Genomic DNA, 23157 nt, shown 5'->3' with positions numbered 1-23157 from the left:
CTGTCACAAGGGATGTTTACAGTCCTTGTGACAGCAATAAAAGTGATCACATTTTTTTTTTTTTTTTTAAAACAATTTAGTCATTTTAAAATAAATAAAATAAATAAAAAAATAAAAACTTTTTTTAAAGCGCCCGCCGTCCCCGCGAGCTCGCGAAGCAAAGAAAACGCATACGGAAGTCGCGCCCGCATATGTAAACTGTGTTCAAATCACACATGTGAGGTATCGCCGCGATCGTCAGAGCGAGAGCAATAATTCTAGCACTAGACCTCCTCTGTAACGCTAATCTGGTAACTGTAAAAAAAAATTAAAGCGTCGCCTATTGAGATTTTTAGGTACCGTACTTTGTCGTCAATCTACAAGTGCGCGCAATTATAAAGTGTGACATGTTTGGTATCTATTTACTCGGCGTAACATTATCTTTCATATTACGCAAAAAATTGGGCTAATTTTACTGTTTTGTTTTTTTTTTATTCATGAAAGTGTCCCTTTTCTCAAAAAGTTGCGTTTAAAACACCGCTGCGCAAATACCGTGTGACGTAAAATATTGCAACAATCGCCGTTTTATTCTCTAGAGTCTCTGCTAAAAAAATATATATAATGTTTGGGGGTTCCAAGTAATTTTCTAGCAAAAAATATGGATTTTAACTTGTAAACACCAAATTCCAAAAATAGGCTTAGTCATGAAAGGGTTAATTCAGTTTTAACCTTGGATTACAAATTTATATGGAGTTACCATTGCTAGCGAAGATCAGAAGATAAAGACTGAGTACTTTAAATGAGATCTCACGCATAGCAACAAAAGTAGGGGGAGCTCCCATATATGTATATATATATTTTGTTTTTAACTGTTTTACCAAAGTTCATTGTTCTGTCAGTCTATGTTGGATGCCAGTACAATTGTGGTAATCACCTATTTGCAAATATATATAGTAAAATATACTTTGGTTAAGTACCTCGTTGTGTGGAGTATTGTTTTCTCCCAGCAGGTGGAGCCAGTGGATCCTGAGAGGACAATACAGGTATATTGGGATATATTATATTGCACTACAGCTGTGTCAAGGGGACTGAGGCAAGTTAGTGGAGTTTTTGTTACTAGAGTGCAGGCCCAAATCAAATCAGCCGCTCTTTCGGAAGTCAGTACTACATAACTTTAACACTTGCCTCCCCACTGAACAGGGCACTGCAGCAAGGCAAGTCATTTTTAGCACAAACAGGAGATCTCCCATTTGGGGTCACTTCCACTCCTGCGTGCACAGTCACATAATCAGTCTTTCTCACCCAGTCTGCAGACTTGGAATCACAGACATTGCTACGGGCAACCGCTCTCCTCTTGGACTTGTGTCCTATGATGTACTCCAAGAAAAGGATTTTACAGTTAAGCTGTTATAAAAATCCTATTTTCTTTATCGTACATCATAGGACACAGAGCCTTAAGTATTTACTTAGTGGGATGTCCCATAGCAATGCTACTTGAGGGGAGGGAGACACAACCTGTAAGGCACCCCCAGACCTTGAGGACTTATACTGCTGCCTGCAGCACACTGCGCCTGAAGGCGATATCCTCATTCCTTCGAAGACCAAGTTGCGGCCTTGCAGATCTGAGCAAAGGAGGCCAGGTGACTCACTGCCCAAGAAACACTAACCGCTCTGGTAGAGTGAGCCTTAACTTGAATAGGGGGAATCTTACTCTACTGCCGCCGTCATCTTGGGTATGGTTATCAGGAAGTGAAGATTTGCGGCTTCACTTCCCGGTTCCCTACTTTGCATGTGCGAGTCGCGCTGCGCAATAAGGATGGTCCCTGCTGTCTCTGGGATGCATGTGATTCCCAGCAGACAGTGGGGGCCCCGCAGGAAGTGGCATAAATACCCGCAGATTCTGCGGCTATCTATGCCCGGAAGTGGGTGCAGATACCTGTATTATATGGGTATCTGTACCACTCCCCCCTGAAAGGTGCCAATTGTGGCACCGGAGGGGGGGGGGAGGGTTCCGATGAGTGGAAGTTCCACTTTAGGAAGACTTCTCTAGGTTAAGGATCCAATGAAGACTTTTCCAGGTAACTGGTTGCAATGCGTACGCTTTGCCTTAAGCGTGTCACTGACTGGCCTATTAATAATAGATCATCTAGGTACGCCAACACTGTTATTCCCTGTGCCCTCAACCTGGCTAGAGGTGGGGCCAGTATTTTTGTGAATACCCGTGGTGCTGTGGCTAGCCCGAAGGGTAAGGCCACAAACTGAAAGTGCCGTTGTTCCACTTCAAATCGCAGAAACCTTTGGTGAGCGGTAAATATAGGGACATGCAGATATGCGTCCCTGATGTCGATGGACGCCAGAAGTTCTCCACCTTGTAGGATGGAGACCACTGACCTGATCGGCTCCTTTCGAAGTGAGCGAATTTTTAGGAACCAATTTAGATTTTTTAGATCCAGAATGGGCCTGACATCAGCTGACTCTGTTAGACATGGGTGCTGTCAAAAAACGTGTTTTGTTTCATTCCGTTTCGTATGTATAAAGACACAGAGCTTCCAGGTTTTTTCCTGTAGGAGAGGAACATAGCCTAGGGGGGTTGGCTGCCCCCTTAGCAAACCCTGCCAAATGCTTGCTATTCATGAGGCCTTAGGTGTGCAACCTGAAGATCTAGTCTGGTATCACAGGAAAAAGGGTGTTACATGGATGTTCAAAGGAGGCAACCAACTTTCCAAGGACATTTTGTGAGTACAAACTGCTGTGAGAGAGAAAAATAAGAACACCAAAAGGAACAACCCTATACTGATCATTGAGCCAAGGAGTGACTGAATGTGTGCAGGGCAGGGCAATCACTGGAAAAGAAAAACCTGGACACATTTTCAGAGGCCCCTATGGGGATAGCGCTACATGCGCATTAACATAACTACCAGTAATGATATATTGAAGCATACATTCTTTATTGTATAAAGGTTCTCGTTCAAATACTTTAAAGTGACTTTAAAGGTGAACATAACAAAAATGCAAACAATTCTACTCATTAAGCAGCATAGTTCTTGAATGTGTATCATTTTTTACTTTCTTTAACTTTTCAGGTGGGTCTTGTTCATACCATCTTCCAAACAGAGTTGCACTTAGCAGGGGATGAGAAGAAATACCATTTTTACTAATAAGCCGTCCATCATTTAAAACCTGAATGAAAACAATGTAATAACAATAATTACGTTAAAATATTACCATATAGAAATGAGCAGGTATACTGTATGTTGCCCAAATATTGCATTGGCAATGTGTGACTGAACGCAGTCTAACTTTAAAATGATCAGTGATAATGTGCATATTGCTATTACCCACCACAACCATATGTAAAGTTTCACAAGTTAAAGTGTGACGAAATCAATTTTTTAAAATGTATTGATTCATTACTGGATAGGTTGTGGAAACTCCAATATAGAGGAAAGAGGTGGAAGATTAAATTTCTGTTTTGTTCTGGTGAACGTTAAAAACTGTCACCAGAACAAAAAGAGTATCGGAGCTCCACATTCATCATCTGTCATACCTATCTTCCTGCCGCAAATTGCATTCTCTTTCTCTGGGTCTTTGTACTACTTTTGACCATACTACAGTTGCTTTATGCAATTCTGTGTAGACCTACCCCTTTTGCTTTACCTCTGGCCTTACTGGGCTTAGTAGATGCATGGAGATGGCTTCACTCTGGCTCCCATCAATTCTCCTTTCATTCCAGCAACCACTCCACGTTATCTAGTATAGACTATGCCTTTGTAATCCATTCCACCCTTCCCCTACTTCAAAATGTCAATGCCTGGGCTACATTCACATAATCATGCCTCCCAAATTTTTGAGATGGAACAGAGGACACACCCCTTAAAAGAGAATTATACAAAAAAAAATATCAGTTAAACCCACACGTGCTCTTTTTACCACTACTATTCCTTTATACTGGCTTCTGAAAATTACAAATGCAGCAATTAAGAATTTGAATGAAAGGTTTACCTCTGGCAAACACTTTTTGAAAGATAAATAGTGCATTTATATGCATCTATATAGATTAGACCAAAATGAGAAAAGGAGGGACGAATGGGGAGAAAAGAGGGACAGAGTTAGTGCCAAATCAGAGACATTTCTGCAAAAATTATGGACAGTTGGAAGCTGTGCATAATTCCTACTCAGTCTTTCATTGCAATGGGGACTGACTCTGTCTTTAGGCAGGTAGTGGTTAACGAGTTGAGAGTTAATTGTGCTTCCTGAGTTTTTCTTGACAGGATTTTCTTATGCCCGACCCCCTGTGTGCTATAAGGACAGAGACCCAGACCCTAGGGCTGCTGCCAAGTGGATTCTTGTTGCTGTTCTGTTGGTTCCATTCTGGCCGGTTTGTTTAGGTAGGGCTTGAGTCTGGATTGGGAGTAATATGCTGAGGTTGGAGTTTTCACTGCCAACCAGCCACAAGTTAGTGACTAGGGATGTTATGGAAATGTTTGCACTTTATTCCAGACTATCTATGTCACTATGGTAATTTACTCATATAAAGCTTTTGAAACTTTGCTTTTGCCTGTTCTGAAGTTACTAAAGGGGTGTAATGCAAGTAACCAACACATATAGTTGCAGGTAGCTCGGGTCAATCATCACATCGGGGTATGAAGATAATGGTATAAGAGTTTAAGCAGTGTGAGGATGCAAGTGGTTACCATGGGTACTGAAGGCCTCTCTAGCAGCCTGTCGTAAGCATGTACATGTGCCAGGTGAGCTACCCTCTTGTAGCGAGGGAGATGTTGTTGACACTCCTTCAGCAGCTATCCGTCTCCTGTAGCAATGGGAGCAGAACTGCACTGCCGGGGCTCTCAACTTGTACACAGGTACAGAAGAGAAAGAGTTAAGTGAAGTGCATGTATGGAGTCCACTCTAGGTGCACGGCAGGACCCCATACCGTTACTGGGAGTGAGGTAGCGGTGATATGCTGGACAGGTGGAGAGGGCAAGGTGACTGTGGCGATGTACAGTAACATCATGTTTATTAGAGATCAGCCAGTTTCATTAATGGTACCCTGTGTAAGGCAGTGACCCTTTTCAAAAGTGTCCAGCATAGCCCAAAATAACCCCCCGTCCCCCAGGGGTAGGACTCTCATGTGACCCTTGCTTTGAGCCCAACAAGGAGCCAAACATGGAGGATATGACAACCAACTGCACCCCACCATGGCACCTACTACTCCTTACAAGCCCCCCTCTAACATTATGGAAATGTAACTCCTTTTGATTTTACTTGTTCACAGAGGACATTGCTCTTACTTCCAAGGCCTACTTTCTTTGATACCGCTGATGTATTGACTTGTATACTTTACTCCTATAAAGAATACACCCCTGGGAGGTTGAACAATAATGTGCTCATCTTAAAGACGGAGAAGCAGAGCTTAGCCAATCAGGTACTTATTGCTGAAGCAGAATATGTGAGAGACCCCCTCACCTACCTGTGAGCAAACCTGGCAACAGGCATCTGCACAGCATAAAATGCATTGTACTGAAAACTTAAAAGCCTAGGCCTTCTATTCTAAAAGAATTATAAGCAGGGGGTAAACCATTAAACAACTGGTTTTCTTTCAAAAATGCAACAGCGATTACCTGGCATTACACATTTTTTTTTACTTCAAGGGCCAGCTGGTGTCAGCCAATAATGACCTGAACCAAGTCTTTTAAGTAACTATAGTCACCTAAATGCTGTAACCGTTACTTTATTCCTATCTACAGTGTGGCAGACCAAACTGGGACAGAGGCTTTTGGAGGGGACTAGGGGCAAGCTTCCAACCCACCGATTATGGCCCATGGAGAAAGCTGGGGATTTTGTCTGCTTCTTCCAATCAGAGCATGGTAAGGAGCTCAGTTCAGCCTCTAATCCCATGAAAAAGTAGATTATCTAATGATGTACAACAATGTGATGAACACTAAGAGTGAGGCTGAGATTGAAAAAATAAATAAATACAATTATTTGATTGAAAAGAGGCTTGGATTAATTTAAACTGAATAAGGAGAATAACGTTTATCATCTAGAGTGAATTGAAAGGTGTAATTATACAGGTTAATGGTCAGAGAAATATGGTGGCCCCCCTGCAGACTGAGTTGGAGCCCCTCCACTTGGGACAGAAATATTTATCAAAAATGTCCCTCAAGAAATCTATGAAGATAAATGAATTTCACTTTTTCAGACTGCTGGAACGTTGTAAGAGCTTTGTCTCAGACTATTGTAGACTGGTGCTGGACAGTCCGAGGTGAGGTGGAATCAATGATTAATGAAAGCATTGTCTGGTTGGTTAGTGACCTGAGTCGCCTAGGCAACTGGTTATTAATTAGATCACTGTTAGCTTTCGGCTGTTCCTTAGATGTGCAAATGAGACTACTGTTTACAGTTTGCATTGTTAGAGTAATGTGATCAGGCTCTTACCTGATCTTGTGTGCTATATATTCTGTGTGAGTTTACAATAAAGTGAGTTCCAGTTTGCACCTAAGCTAGTGTCCTCTAGTTCTTGGGTGCTCAACTATAATACCTTGTTCCTGGTTCCAGACTGGAGGAAACTGTATCTTTGGGGAAGCACCCAGTATTACAGGTATTGATATATCATGATCAATTTATGCAGTACTTTACATATATTGTACATAAACATCTGTCTCTGCCCTCAAGGAACTTACAAAGTATGGTCCCTACCTCATACGCAAAAATACACATACTAGGGCCAATTTGGATGGGAACCAATTAATCCACCAAAAAATGTCTTTGGAATTTAGGAGGAAACCCAAGCTAACATAGGAAAATATGCAAATTCAATGCAGGTTGTTATGGTTGACACTCAAACTAATAACCCTAATGCTGCAAGGTCTAAACTGCAAACTGTAGTAAAACCTAGAAGGTTTAGGTAAGAAGAGATGAAAGGAACCAACAATCCCACCGCTAAACAATTGTTTGGCACACTAGAGCTTTCTTAGCACAGAAGGTATTTACATGTCCTATTTCTATTGCATCACATAACATGTGAGATTCCTTCTTATTTCAGGATATTGTGTCCAAATCACACATAAAACAAGTAAAACAAAACTATACAGTATATACAGTTACAAACCTGAAACAGGTCAGGAGCCAAATTAATTTGAGTCAACAAAACTTCTGGGAAGACATAGGAAGTGGAGAAATTCCCACTGAGAGAAAATGATTCAAATCTAGTAGAAGCTTCCTCAACAGATTCTCCACATGATGCAATATCTGTGCTTTGACACTTCAATAATGTGCATACCTGGATAACACAAGTCATAATATATAAGGCTTCTCTTTAAAATACTTACAAAGTTGTGTTATTAGTAACTGATTATAAAATGTTATGGAGCAAATATGATATATATGTAGCATATATATGTGTATCAGCAGATGTAAATACAGCTGTCCCCATGATGAAACAATGTGCCTGTCATCCAGAAGGTATAAATAATCATCAAACTAATGTATATAGAGGTAGAGTCATTCTTCACATAGCATAGAATGGCCTACTGAATCCAGAGAGAGATAAGGTTACAGAGATAAGGTTACAGTTAGGGCAGAGCAGTTTTGCGTTTATTTTCTGCTCTGAAGCAAACTTGTCCACGCTTGTTTTTTTTATTGCATAGGAGAAGGATTAAACCCCTTTTAGTATTTTATTGTTGTATGTATCCCTATGGAGAGCTTCCTTCAATTCCACTTTGGGCTATATTGTTACTGGGATAGGAATTGGAAAGAAATCTCCTCAACAAAATCATAAACAGCAAAAAGAAGCCAAAAAGAGTTTTAAGCCCCATGCACACTATCAGTTTTTCTGCTGAGTTTTTTCTTCAGTTTTACCAAAACCATATAATATGAGGTCAAACCTTAGGAGTTTCAATGTGTATACAATCAGGCAGGCCCTTGTACTACATGGTTTTGGTAAACCTGAAGTAAAAAATCTGCGGAAAATCTGATAGTGTGTATGGGGCATTAGTCTTTCACCAGTCTAACCACTCCAGAGAAAAAAAAGTTTTTGAAGTTATACATTAAAGCGTGAGTAAACCCAGTTTCAAAAAACACTTATATTCCATGCATGCCGTAAATGCTAACGTTCACATTGGGTGTGCTCTCAACCAAAGTTTCAAACCATCTAATGGCTGGTGTCATAACTGCTAACATGTGCAGCATTATGGCAGTTGAAGAATTATTAGAAGCCAAGATGGCGGCTTCCTTGACTGAAAACGATAGAAGGGTTTACTTCCACTTTAAGTATTTAAAGACACTGAGTTCAGACTGTAGCAGTTTCCTATTTTGAATTCAAGTTTGATTGCTATTTTATGTTGACCAGTTTATTAGTAAAGGCAAAATTATTTACTTTGAGCACACTCGGCAAACATTATCACAAAAAAAAACGTAACTACAGTTATATTACCTGTAGATAGTATTCTCCTTCAACTAAATGTAGACCATCGAAAACACCTAATACGTAAATCTCACCCTCACGTTTGTCTGCCATTTTAAATTCTAAATGACAGCACAGTTGGTTTTGACAAACCGTATATTTCCCTTGTAAGTCTGTAAGCTCCGTGAAAGTGTAGTTATCAGAAAAGAGGTATCCATTAAAAACATTGCTGCCAGGAGGATAATTCTGAATCATAGAGGCATGCAAGTTCCATTTGGTAGGGGAGTATGTTGCAGATTTCCGTGGATGGGAGCTGAGTTCAGAGATAAGCAGTTTACCTTCCTCATTTTCCATATTATAGAAGTATGGCACAACTTTATCTGGGGAAAAGATTCCACTGCCTGAAAACAGGAAACAATAAATTGATTTGTTTGAGAATTGCTGGGAAATGTGCCCGTTTTTCTAGAAGGAAATACAAACTAAAACAGAATTAAAATACAGATTATACAATGGACTTTCCCATTCACAATACAGTTTTTATCGTCTCAAATAACATGCAATATAACAAAAATCTGTTAGGTATATAGCGCTCTCCTCTAGTTCAATTTAGACTTTGACTCTACTGTAGTAAGTAGAGCAGTGATTGTTTTCATCTGTTCAGGGTCTCCTGCGCTTAGGGTTTGATTCCTTACAGTTGCCTCTGAAAGAAGTTTCCAGCGTATCGAGCAGGGAGATTTAAACGCTCAGTATGAATGTTTATCATACCCCAGCCAATCCCTGGAAGGAGGCATGCAGAAGGTGGCTGGGGAGTTGATAAATGTTTTGGAAGCTTTACTAGGATGTTCTTTTCCCTCCAGGAATGGTTCTGGAGTCTCTTGAAGTTGCTGCCCCTGCAGGCAGCTTTACTGAGACAAGAAACTGTGGGCTAGGCCTTCGCAGTTGCTAGACTGAGGGGGACAGGAGGAGATTTAGTATTTAAATAAAGAATTTAATAAAAATAAATAGATCACACTTACAAGAAAGTTGAAATATAGCGCGATATAAAATTATTGCCTTAGTTTTCACTTTTAGCATTTATTCACCAGATAATTTTAGTCACTTTAAATAATAATTTTGTTGATGCTTATTATATATGCTTAATTCTAGTGTGCAAATATATTATATTTAAGCAGAGTTTGTGCTATTAATCTGGCATATTCCTTGATGTATTATTATTTATGTAAATTTTTCCCTTCACTATTGTTTTATCACTTAACGACCCTGCACTTATTTTTTATTTGTCACTGATTTAGGGGTTTTCTTGTATTCTAAAAACCGAAGTGCTGGCTGCTCTACCGATTTATTTATTTATATTTTTTGGATATTTATATCCTTTTTATAGCGCAGTGTTTGGCCTTTGGCTGATTTTTATTTATTTTAATAATAACCCTATCTGCACCCACTTATATCAGTACTTTCAGTCACTGGCCTGGAACAAACTCCCAGCTTGTAGTAGTTCTTGATTCATTCTGACTTTCCTGAACTGCATACTTATTCCAGGCCAGTGACCCGGTCATAGAAGCCATTAAGTTCATTATGTAAGGAGGACATATGCAAAGCAGATTTTGTGCTTCTTTTCAGAAAAGGTTCACTTTAAAATGGAACTGTAGTTCCATGACTTCATTCCTGGTATCTGTTGGATGCCAAGAATGGATTTTTCATGCCAGGTCAGCTAATGCATTTGTCAACATATTGCAAGGACTGCAAAAATCTTGCTAGAACTCCTGACCACAGAGAAGCTCCTGCATTGTTGAAGTCATCTTTGGGCTGTCTCAGTCTAGCAAAAGGAGGCACGCCCTGCATTGGAAATGGCACAGAAGGGAAAGTTTCAGTTTTGTTATAAATTGGATCTGGATATAAAAAGTAAATAATTGCTCTTTTAAAGGTGTAGCCTAGTGCTGCCACCAACTGTGTTTTTCCACCCACTTCACCCCCACGCTGAAAATTATGGCAGAGTTACTGTACTGTAACAGAGGAGAGGTGCAGCTGCGGGCTCTGTGTGAAATTCCTCGCTCACCCCAACTTTTACTCTGTCTAGCAGACTGTGTGCAAATTTAGCTATTTTGACCTGTATCAATAAATTGAGTTCATCTACCACCAATCGATCTTATGTCTATTTTCTGGTAGTAGCCTACAGCCAGATTAAATGTATCTATACTCATATCCTTATATGTGCATGCAGTGATTTTCATTCAATCAAGTATACCAGAGGGGCTGAGATTGTTTTTTGGAGACTAGGCACAAAACATAGAATCCATAATTGCCAAGCAGTTTCTTTGGGAGTAGTGCTACAAAGGGACAATTTAAAATGTTAATTGTGCCTATACAGTACACTGAAAAATTTAAAACCTCATGGAAATAGCAGAGCACATCCTGGTAAGTGAGTGCGCCTACAGCCTTATAGCTGTATTTTGGTAGTGTGAGTTCTAAGGCATTGATGTCTCTGAATGCCAGGCCAAGGAGATATGGAGTGAGATTTGGTGATGTCACCACTGTGCTTTTACAGTTCTCCTTGCTGGAGACATTGAAATGAGGAAGCAAAGTCATGTCTCTATCAAGATGGCTGCCTCCAGACTCTGAAATGAGGAAGCAAAGCCATGTTTCTACCAAAATGGCTGCCTCCACACAGGGACACAGTGTAGAACAAGGCATGGTAAGTTACTAGTAGGGATGAGCTCAGGCGTGTTCGCATGGAACACGTGCAGAGCCCACCAGGAAGTCGGCGCAGCGCTGCGCTAATCACAGGCAGTGAGACATTGCCCCAATGTGTGGCTGCGGAGATCGGGCAATGTCTCACTGCCTGTGATTAGCGCAGCGCTGCGCCGAATTCCTGGCAGGCTCTGCACGGGTTCCATGCGAACAAGCCTGAACGCATCCCTAGTTACTAGTAGTAGAAAGATCAGTTGCAGGGCGATCACAGGCAATAATGGTGACTAATCATTTGCATACCTCTTAACTTTGTGAGATGGTATCGAGGGATACACCGGACTGTGGGACAAATGCACCAAAGTAGCACCTGCACTTTTTTTTGCAGTGAGCCTCATGCGTTTTGCCACGCAGCTGCTACCAATGTTTGGAGTGCCGTGAAGGCACCAAAAGCATGATGCACATTTTTCATCTGTTTCTGTTCACATTCCAAAAACACCAAGGTGTGAATGAGGCCTAAGTGAAATACTTATTGCTGCTTACCTGTCATCCTCATGCTAGTATTATGGGTATTTGAAGACAGCAGATTAACACCCATTCCCATGGCCCATGCAGAGTGAAATTCCACAGCGGTCAGATGAGGGAGAAGGTTCATCCATGCAGTAGGGAAAAGAATAGTGTCTACATTGTGCTCAACAACCAGAGCAACAGCTGGGTTATAAAATAGCAGATCAAAGCAAATAAAAATGCCAAATTTTCCAAAAGGTGTGTCAAATGTCACAAGCTCAGGTTTACTGGGCGCGTTGAACTGCTTTTCTCCAAGGAACAAGTTATACTGCAAATTATAAAAAAAATACATCAATACCGATAAAACAAATGCAAAATGAAACTAAATTATTCAGGTTAGACAATAAACACTATACTGAAAGTTGGTACCGTTAGTACAGCTCATGCTAAAAGAGCAATATTATTTTAATTAAACCAAAAGGGTATCAGATTTGGCATGAACAATCTGACTGGATGGACCAATACATAAAAAAAAGCAATAATAATAATAGCAATGAAGTGAAACTACATACCTTGTGGTAACGTGCTACTAATTTTCCTTGAGAGTCGTACACAACAGCAGTGTTATAATTATACTGACCATCATCTGGGCATCCAGCATCAGAGGCATTACACAACTTTTTGTCTCCAAAGTTTGCAACCACGTATATAGAGTTGTGTTTAGCCATACAGCTCAACCTTGTCTGCACTGGTGCTCGACCATACCTACACAAACAAATAAGACTTTAATGAGTATATAAACTTTAATACTATACTTTTGATTGCACGGTTGTTTAGTTCAGTCTTTGGTCTTATTTGCCTTATGTACAGCATTGATCAGTTGAATGTTTTACACCTATCAGTAACAACAAATGTGCAGGTTGGTTACAGAATTAAAGCAATATTAACCACTTCAATACCGGGCACTTAAACACCTTCCTGCCCAGACCAATTTTGAGCTTTCAGCGCTGTCGCACTTTGAATGACAATTGTGCGGTCATGCTACACTGTACCCAAATGAAATTTTTATCATTTTTTTCCCACAAATAGAGCTTTCTTTTGGTGGTATTTGATCACCTCTACGGTTTTTATTTTTTGCGCTACAAATAAAAAAATACCGAATATTTTGAAAAGAAATGTTTTTTTTTGTTTCCGTTTCAAAACTTTGTAAATAAGTACGTTTTTTTCTGATGGGCACTGATGGGGCTACACTGATGGGCACTGATAAGGCGGCACTGATGGGCACCAATGATGTGGCACCAATGAAGTGGCACTGATGAGGTGGCATTGATGGACACAGATATGTGGCACTGATAGGTGGCACTGATGGGCACTGATAGGTGGCACTGATGGGTGGCACTGATGAGCGACACGGATGGGCACTGATAGGTGGCACAAATTGGCACTGATAGCTGGCATGGATTGGCATGGATGGGTGGCACAGATGGGCATGGATAGGCGGCACAGATGGGCACGGATAGGCGGCACAGATGGGCATGGGTGGGCACTGATAGGCGGCACAGGTGGGCACTCATAGGCGGCACAGGTGGGCACTCATAGATGGCATTGTATTGTTATACTGTACTAATGGATGCCAATCAGTGCCAAACAATAATGCATGCCAATCAGTGATGCCCATTGTGGGCACTGATTGGCATCCATTATGGGCACTGATTGGCATCCATTGTGGCACTGACTGGCATCCCTGGTGGTCTAGGGAGGATTACCTTTTGCTGGGCATCCCTGGTGGTCTGGTGGCGTCCCTGGTGGTCCAGTGTGGGCATCCTCGGGGGGGCTGTGCTGATAATCGATCAGCACAGACCCCCCCCCCCCGTCAGAGGAGCAGCCGATCGGCTCTCCTCCTCTCGCGTCTGACAGACGCGAGTGAGGAAAAGCCGATCACCGGCTCTTCCTATTTACACTGTGATCAGCCGTGATTGGACACGGCTGATCACGTGGTAAAGAGTCTCCGTCGGAGACTCTTTACCGAGATCGTAGTTGCCGGGTGTCAGACTGACACCCCGCAACAACGATCGCCGCGATGCGCGCCCCCGGGTGGCGTGCAGCGACTCATAATCCTGATCACGTCATATGACGTCCGATCAGGATTATGCAACCACTTTGCCACCGTCAATTGCCTATAGGGCGGGCGGCAAGTGGTTAAACCCACAAGCAAATATTTGTTATATTGCAGCTTACCAATTCTTAAATGTGATGGCTGCATTAGATTTATTGTTTAGGCTTTTCTTTCTTTTACTTTCATCGTATGATCCAGCCAGTAAGTCTGTTGTTTTTCAAAAGAACAAGCTCTCTTGCAGGTACATCACTTGCAGGGTTGAGGCAAACCATTTACCTCTGGCAGAGGTGCTTACAAAGAACAATTTTTATTTATTAATGTAAAACCTTTATCCCAAAAGGGAAAAAAAAAACTGATGTAACTGTTTTGCTGGAATTTGGCTTCAATGTGTTAGTGTATCTAAATCTGTTAGTATAACACCTCCCCCCCCCCAATTTCCAGTGCTGCTGACCCCTGTGATCCTTCATCCACGGTGGGGGAACTCTAAGCCCTCGGACCGTGTTGCCGGATAATCCAACTGTGTGTGGGCTCCATTAGACTGTTTAGAGCTGGGCTATAAAACTTTCTGACAACATGATCCGATCGGACTTTGTCCGATTGTGTGTAGAGAATTTCCGATCGGACAAAATGCCACGCATGCTCAGATCAAATTCCTAGACCAAAGCTATTGGCTACTAGCCTGAACGTAGTCCCGTCATAATGAAATAACATCATCACGTTATTTACGATTGGATTTTCCGACCGTGTGTATGCAACACACGTTTCGGACAAAATCAGACGGATTTTGTTGTCGGAATGTCCGACCGTGTGTACAAGGGCTAAGACAGGAGGTGTGTTACTGACTAGATCACACAGTGAAAACAGAGGGAAAAAAACAAAAAAAAGAAGAAAACTAATATAGCCACATCTTAAGCCCCATACACACTTATCAGATTATCTGCTGACTTTTTCCTTCAGATTTACCAAAACCATATAATATGAGGACAAACCTTAGGAGTTTCAATGTGTATGCAATCAGGGAGGCTCTTCTACTACATGGTTTTGGTAAATCTTGAGGAAAAACTCAGCAGATAATCTTATAGTGTGTATGGGGCTTAAGTATAGATAAGCTGCAATACTTATTTGGCTTGGGGTTTAATACCACTTTAAACTGTAAGCGTAAAGCAGTGCCTGCACATTTATTACGGGTATTTACACATGGAAATTTAAGCAGTGCTTTACATATATTTACAATAAGTCCCTGCCCTCAAGAAACTTACAATTTAACCACTTCGAAACCAGGTTCATTCTAAAACCTGCATTTTTTGCTACAAAAAATTACTAAGAATCCCCAAATATTATATATTTTCTGAAAGCAAAGACCATGGAAAATAAAATTGTGATAGCTGCAATTTTTATTAAATTTTTTTCATTTTCAAGGTAAATACAAAACAAAACAGCCTAATGGGCATACCCAGGCTCAGTCACTACTATAAACTATTAAGAAAAAAAGAAAAAAAAAAAAGAAGCATACATATAAATGACATGTCACACCATATTTGCACAGTGATTTATCAAACACAAATTTTCAGGAAAAAATACACTTTAACCACTTGCTAACCCAGCCTTTTTCTGACATTTGTTGCTTACTAGTTAAATCCAGTAATTTTTGCTAAAAAAATTACTTAGAATCCCTAAATATATATATATATATATTTTTAGCAGAGACCCTAAAGAAAAAAAATGGCGGTTGTTGCAATATTTTAGGTCATATTGTATTTGCGCAGCAGTCTTTTAAATGCAATTGTTTTGGAAAAAAATGCACTTTAACCACTTTCAGACCGGACCAATTTGCTGGTCAAAGACCAGACCACTTTTTGCGATTCGGCACTGCGTCGCTTTAACTGACAATTACGCAGTCGTGCGACGTGGCTCCCAAACAAAATTGACGTCCTTTTTTTCCCACAAATAGAGATTTCTTTTGGTGGTATTTGATCACCCCTTCGGTTTTTATTTTGCTATAAACAAAAATAGAGCGTCAATTTTGAAAAAAACGCATTATTTTTAACTTTTTGTTTTTGTTATGATAAATATCCCCCAAAAATATATAAAAAAAACATTTTTTTCCCTCAGTTTAGGCCGATACATATTCTTCTACATATTTTTGGTAAAAAAAATCGCAATAAGCGATTATTGATTGGTTTGCGCAAAAGTTATAGCGTTTACAAAATAGGAATAGTTTTATAGCATTTTTATTAATAATTTTTTATTATTTTTTTTTTACTAGTAATGGCGGCGATCAGCGATTTTTATTGTGACTGCGACATTGTGGGGGACCCATCGGACATTTTTGACACATTTTTGGGACCATTGTCATTTATACAGTAATCACTGCTATATAAATGCAGTGATTCCTGTGTAAATGACACTGGCAGTGAAGGGGTTAACCAGTGGGTGGCAGTGTAAGTGTTCCTAGGGGTGTGTTACTAACTGTGGGGGGGTTGGACTTTCATTTAGTGAACACTGATCTCTGCTCCAATCACATGCAGCAGAGATCAGCATCACTAGTTGCTAGGCAGAATGGAGAAATGTTGTTTACAACGGCACTTCTTCATCTAGCCGCTCCGTGAGACGATCGCGGGGATGCCAACGGCGATCGAGTCCGCGGGTCCCGCGACCGGACTCACGGGGGTCCCGACCAGCGCGGGAGCACGCCGCCAGCGGCGCGCTCCCAATGGCAGGGCGGCAAATTTAAAGGGACGTACATGTACGCACATTTGCCTGCCCATGCCATTCTGTCGACGTACATCGTCGTGTGCTGGTCGGCAAGTGGTTAATGAATACAAAAATAAAAATAACAAAGTACAATAGCTACCCTAATTTTTTTGTATAATGTGAAAGATAATATTACGCCAAGTAAACAGATACCTAACATGTCGTGCTTTAAAACTGCACACTCTCGTGGAATGGCGACAAACTACAGTACCTAAAAAAATCTCCATAGCCGCAGCTTTAACATTTTTTACAGATTACCTGTTTAGATTTACAGATGAGGTCTTACACTAGAATGACTGCAACGACACCTCACATGTGTGGTTGAACACCATTTACACATGAGGCGCGACTTACATAAGGATGGGAGGATAGAGGGATGGGACACTGTCCCTTTATTTTATTTTATTTTTTTATCACTTTTGTTCATATTGCAAGGTATGTAAATATCCCTTGTAATAGAAATAAGCAGGACAGTTCTTCTTTATTGAGAGATCTAGGGTCAAAAAGACCCCAGATCTCTCATGTACCTTTAAAAACAAAAGAAAAGAAAAAGTTTTGACTTTAAGGAAAAACAAAATCCTTTGTTTATGCCCAAGAACCAGAAGTGATGTCAGAGGGCATAGAGCCGAGTGGGACTATCTTGCCCTCCCTCGACTTCTTGCCCAGCAAATGGCTGCATCAGATAGTTTCTGAGCTTAACAGATGTCTCTGGTAAGCTTGAAAATGACCGGGAAGTGACAGGGGGGGCCTATAAAAGTGCCCTGCCGCCTATAAAAATCCGCCACTGGGATTACTTTTATCGGAAAGCTGTCTGCCTAATGAAAAAAAAAGATACTGGGGGGTTATGGCATCTAGCTGCAGCCATAACCCCAGTATTTAACGTCAAACATGACATACGTTTATAGCTTGGTGGTCTAGTGCACAAAAACACAATATGATACCCAACTGTTTTTGTAAATTATAAAAGATAATTATATGCTGAGTAAGTAGTTATCTAACATGTCAGGCTTTAAAATCGTGCATGCCCATGGAATGGAGACAAACTACAGTACATTCAATTATCCATAGGTGATGCTTCAGGAGCCTTTATCAGTTTAGAGGTAAACAGGAGGTCTGGTGCTTTTTTTTTTTTTTCATGTTCACAACAATACCTTATATGTGTTGTGCAATTACTGTATACATAGCGATCTAAGTACGTGTACGCATGAAGTGACAGGTGTGCTTACATTTTTTTTTGTTATTATTTATTTTATTTACATTTATTTTTTGACACTGTGTTTTTATTTTTATTTTTTTTATCAACTGTATTGCTATCAAAGGGATTAACAATATCCCTTGTGATTGAGTGGGCAGTAACAGGTACTCTTTACTGAGAAATCTGAGGTCTATTAGAGACCAGTTTGATAGCCTGCTTTACTAGCTGGTAGCAGCTTGCAAACAGCCGAAACCTGGAAGTGATATATTTCTTGTTGCTCCTGTTTCAAATATCATAGAGACAGTCAGGTAATGGAAATCCTTCCTTCATCTCTATGGTCATCCAGTACAATGGCCTACAGTGGCTCCAGGTTCCCCGGTGGGATGGTAGAGCCCAGAAACAGCAGCGCGCAGCATGGTCGAGGGGCCCTATTACTCCTTGTAAAAGTCATCGGGCAACCATTTAGCCACATGAATCACTATTACAAGAAAGGGCATCACCAGCACCGAAGAATGATATCAGGATCATTAATGGGTATCAACACTTCCTGACGAGAAATGTTTTATATATATATATATATATATATATATATATATATATATATATATATATATATATATATACACTAATATATGAAGTGGCTGGTTCCTAACTCACATTCATACATACTGTGAAAAAGTATTTGCACCCTTCCTGATTCAGATCATCAAACAAATTTTAATATTACACAAAGATAACCGGAGTAAATCCAAGATGATGAAGTAAAAAATAATGCGTTTTTAAAAAAAATTGTCACTCTATTTTTCTTTATAGTGCAAAAAATAAAAACCGCAGAGGTGATCAAATACCACCCAAAGAGCCACGTTGCTAGACCGCGCAATTGTCAGTTAAAGCGACGCAGTGCCAAATCTCAAAAAAGTGCTCTGGTCTTTGGCCAGCCAAATGGTCCAGGGCTGAAATGGTTAAGGAAAAAAAAACTTCTCAAACCTGCCTGGCCCTATGTGAAAAAGTAATTGCCCCCTCCCATGCTGAATCATGAATGAACTGTGATTAACCACAGTTTTTTGGAAAGCTGAGTTAAATTTCACTTGCCACACCCAGGCCTGTTTACTGCCAGAATCAATAAATCACATAAATAGAAGCTGTCTGACGCACGGTAGCAGACCACAAAAAGCCACACATCATGCCACAATGTAAAAAAATTCAAGAACAGATTATAAATAAAGTAATGTACGTGTATCAGTCTAGGAAGGGTTTCAAAGCCATTTATAAGGCTTTGGAACTCCAGTGAACCACGGGAGAACCATTATCCACAAATGGAGATAACTTAGAACAGTGATGAACCTTCACAGGAGTGGCTAGCCTACAAAAATTACTCCAAGAGCATGACAACAACTCATCCAGGAGGTCAGAAAAGAACCCAGAACAACATCTAAATTAACTGCAGGCCTCACTTGCAATTCGACAATAAGAAAGAGACTGGGCAAAAATGGCATCCATGGGAGAGTTTCAAGGCCAAAGCCACTACTGACCAAAAAGAACACAAAGGTTCATCTCGCATTACCAAAAAACATCTCGATTATCCCCAAGACTTTTAGGTAAATATTCTGTGGACTGATGAGACAAAAATTTAACTTTTTGGAAGGTGTGCGTCCAGTTACATCTGCCATAAAACTAATACAGCATTTCATAACAAGAACATCATATCAACAGTCAGACATGGTGGTGGTTGTGTGATGGTCTGGGGCTGCTTTGCAGCCTCAGGACCTGGACGACTTACCATAATTGATGGAACCATGAGTTCTGAGCTCTACCAGAAAATCCTAAAGTAGAATGTCCGGTCGTTAGTTTGTGACTTCAAGCTCAAGTGCACTTGGGTTATGCGGCAGGACAATGATCCGAAACATAACAGTAAGTCCACCTCCAATTGGTTCAAACAAAGCAAAATATAGGTTTTGGAGTGGCCTAGTCAAAGCCCGGACTTAAACAGGAAGTAAACCCTGATGGGTTTACTTCCTCTTTCATTCCCTGCAAAGGCAAAGCATAATGGAACACTATGCATCACATAGTAGTCCATTATGTGTCACTTACCTGACACAGGAGCCAGCGAAGTCACCACTGTCCCCTGTAGTCCGGCGCATCCATCTTCTTGGTGGGGTCTCGCAGCTCCTCCGCTGTCATTCGGCAAAGCCCCGATGACGTCACTCCCGCGCATGCGGGAGCCAACACGCGCGGCAGCTCCGTCGTTGGAAATGCTGCGCTCAGTGCGCCTGCGCGCCGCTGTCTACGGCGCATGCACCGTAGACAGCGGTGCCTGTCTTAGGGAAAATATCTCCTAAACCGTATAGGTTTAGGAGATATTTCTTGGACCTACAGGTAAGCCTTAATCCAGGATTACCTGTAGGTCAAAGTGTGTTGTAAGGGTTTACAACCACTTTAAATCCAATTGAGATGCTGTATCATGACCTTACACAGGCCATTCATGCTGGAAAACCCTCCAATGTGGCTGAATTAAAACAATTCTGCAAAGAATAGTGGGCCAAAATTGCTCCACAGCAATGTGAAAGACTCATTGCCAGTCATCACAAATGATTGCTGTTGTTGCCACCAAGGATGGCGCAACCAATTATTAGGTTTAGGGGGGCAATTACTTTTTCACATAAAGACAGGCAGGTTTGGACAGCTTTTTTGCCTTAATAAATGAAACCATCATTTAAAAACTGCATTTTGTATATACTTGGGTTATCTTTGTGTAATAATAAAATTTGTTTCATGCTCTGAGTTATTTAAGTATGACAAATATGCAAAATATATAATAACAGAAAGGGGGCAAATATTTTTTCACAGCATTGTACATATACTATGGCCATTTAGACAGGAGCCAATTAAGCATCAGCTTAACCAACATGTCCTTCAAGTGTGGGAGGAAACCCACGTATGCACAAGGAGAACATGCAAGTACTGTTATGGATGGGATTTAAAAAACGATGACTAGTGTTACTAGGCAGAAATTAAAAAGCCACTGTTCTGCACATACAAGGCCTGCCAATGGCTCTCACTGCTGTCTTAGCCAATGAGGAGGGAGAGACACGGGACAGTCAAAGCTCTTGCGCACATCGCTGGATCGAGATGGTGCTCAGGTATGTATGGGGGGGGGGGGGGGGCTGGGGACTGCTGCACATTAAAACATTTTACTTACTGCTGCACATTAAAGTATTTTACTTGCATTTGTTAATTTGGGGGCTTCCTTATGGCAAGGATAATATTTTGGATGTTGCACATACACGTGGATTTTTAATTATTTTTTAAATTCAAAGTGAAGAAGAATCTATTGTATGAGACTTTTTGTATTACAGCAGTAACATCATTACAGGGATAGGGTGATAATAGCACTACCCTGTGTCCACAATAGCACTTGTCTTATGTATATTATGTGTTACGTATGATATATTCAGCAAGAACCTCCACAGAAAGGTGGGACTGTTATATTCAAATTGCTTGAAACTTCAGAGGTCCAGTCATTACCTCTACAGCAATTTGTTATATACCTAACCAAAGTAAACATGTATTATGATTGGAGTTTGCATATGTTTGCGTGGGGTTTCCCCAAATACTCTGATTTCCTGCCACACTCCAAAGACAAGCTGAGGCTCCTGTCTATATTGGCCCTAGTATGCGTGTGTGTACGTATTGTAAGCTCCTTGTGGGCAGGGGTATGTCAATATACTGCACACTTCCTATCCAGTTACCTCCCATTTTCTTCAAAAGTGCCAGCTCCCTGTTTTGGGAGTTTGTATGGTCCCACTGGAAACCTCACATTCAGCTCCAACTCTTCCACCTTCCCAAATGCCAGGGTGGAGTCAGCCTAACAGATATAGGGGTGTACTACAAGGCGGCCTATCTCACTAGGCTGATCGACTGGCATTGTCATACCGAGGCCAAACACTGGGTGGCTATGGAAACGGAGGACTCTTGTGGAACTGTGAAGAGCTGGCCATGGATCACTCTTTCATTGCCATAGGATCTCAGTGATCATCCCACTCTTGGTGGCACATTGAAGGTCTCCAGAAACACCTTTCTCAGCTCTTTGGTCTCTCCATTACCTTCCCCCATGATCCCTATTCTGGGAATTTGAGCCTGGCCTTCAGAGTCCCCAGTTTCAGTGCCCGATGGCAGGTGGTCGTCTCCACCTCTGGGACTTCCTGGGGCCTGATGGTAAGCTCACTTCTGCCTTGGCCACCACCTCAGATCCCCCTGGGATCTCTGGAGTGGTATTCAGCTCCGATATTTTATTTGAAAATGTTCTTGCTCTTCTGGTATATTTTGTCCACTCACGGAACTGGAGACTGTCACAGACATGAACCAATTTGCTATAGTCTTTCTATCATATACACAGCCATATGGACTTCACCCCTGGCTTTCTCTCTAAATGGCAATCTGATTTGGGCATGCAATTCACTGATTCACAAAAAGAGAAAATTTTCCACTTTGCATAGAAGTCGTCTATTGCCATAAAGGTTCAGAACACCAATTACAAGATCTTAACCAGATGGTACAGGGTGTCTATTACTCTACATTGCTTCTTTCCTCAGATATCAGACACCTGCTGGCAATGTGGTGCGGGACAAGGTACAATGCTACATAGCTTTTGGGACTGCCCAAAATTTACACAGTTTTGGCAAGCAGTGGCCGGGGCTGTTAAACACTTGAGAAATGTTGAACTGGTGGGGAAGCCAGTGACATGCTTGCTGCACCTCCCAGAATGACCCATTAAAAAATATAAAGCTTCTTTTACAATTATAGTGGCGGCTCCTGAAGACCACGCGCTATGCGTTTTTTTTTTCAAAGTTAAAATTGCCTAAACTGCAGTTTGGTTTGGGTACAATTATCTAAATTAGACTTCAGCATCAGTCTGACTGGACTGTGAGATGTTCAGCATGGCCAAAGGGGGCACTGTCTCTTCTGGCAGACATGGAACTATGGTCTGGTTAGGTGCTTAAGTTACTCTCTCTCGGAGCCTGCCCAGTGGGAGTGGCACTCTCACTGTGATTTCTGGGTGAGGGTATTTAAGATGCGGGCGTCACGTGGTTCGGGGTCCGGTCCAGAATGATGTACTGACCTCATGGTCCTGGTCCTCCTGACCAGCCCCCAGGAAGGCTATGTCCTGGGGTGTGGATCCACTCGATTTTGATGCCTCGGGGCTGGCTAGTCCGAGGCAAGGAAACTGAAGAAGGATTCTGAGGTGGTTGGGTGCCATCTCCGGTTTGGGGGAGGCCCAGTGACTTCAAGCACTCCAGTGGAGGACTCTTCAGAAGAAGACCACGTACGGGTTGGTTTCTTAGTAAGAGCCTGGAAGGGCTGAAGTACCCGAGAGAATCCGGTCTTGTGGATATTGCCAAGCTGGCTGAAAGATCCAGGTATCCTACAAGTGTTTTCAAGCTTAAGTTTCCCTACGTGTTCTACAACAACGTCGGTGGCAGAGACATTATCTTGTACGTTCTACAACAACATCTGTGG

The 23157-nt window shown here is 41.4% G+C and overlaps 1 protein-coding gene across 1 annotated transcript in view; it reads right to left on the bottom strand.

Annotated features, from left to right (window-relative positions):
* Window positions 1–2906: 2906 nt before the first annotated feature.
* LOC143987809 (pantetheinase-like) overlaps window positions 2907–23157 on the bottom strand; it is a 29234-nt gene continuing 8983 nt past the window's right edge. Inside the window, exons 3-7 of the mRNA XM_077486855.1 lie at window positions 12148–12340; window positions 11612–11903; window positions 8414–8784; window positions 7091–7261; window positions 2907–3159 (exon numbers count right to left, since the gene is read on the bottom strand). Coding sequence (XP_077342981.1) covers window positions 3001–3159; window positions 7091–7261; window positions 8414–8784; window positions 11612–11903; window positions 12148–12340 — 1186 coding nt within the window. The 3' untranslated portion in view covers window positions 2907–3000. The remainder of the gene's footprint in view (window positions 3160–7090; window positions 7262–8413; window positions 8785–11611; window positions 11904–12147; window positions 12341–23157) is intronic.

The sequence above is a fragment of the Lithobates pipiens genome, unplaced genomic scaffold (assembly GCF_037356315.1).
Source record: "Lithobates pipiens isolate NorthernLeopardFrog02 unplaced genomic scaffold, aLitPip1_a1.2 Scaffold_18, whole genome shotgun sequence".
In the NCBI taxonomy this organism is placed as follows: Eukaryota; Metazoa; Chordata; class Amphibia; order Anura; family Ranidae; genus Lithobates; species Lithobates pipiens.
The sequence above is the reverse complement of the archived record's forward strand: the minus strand, read 5'-3'. Positions and strand labels throughout refer to the sequence as shown.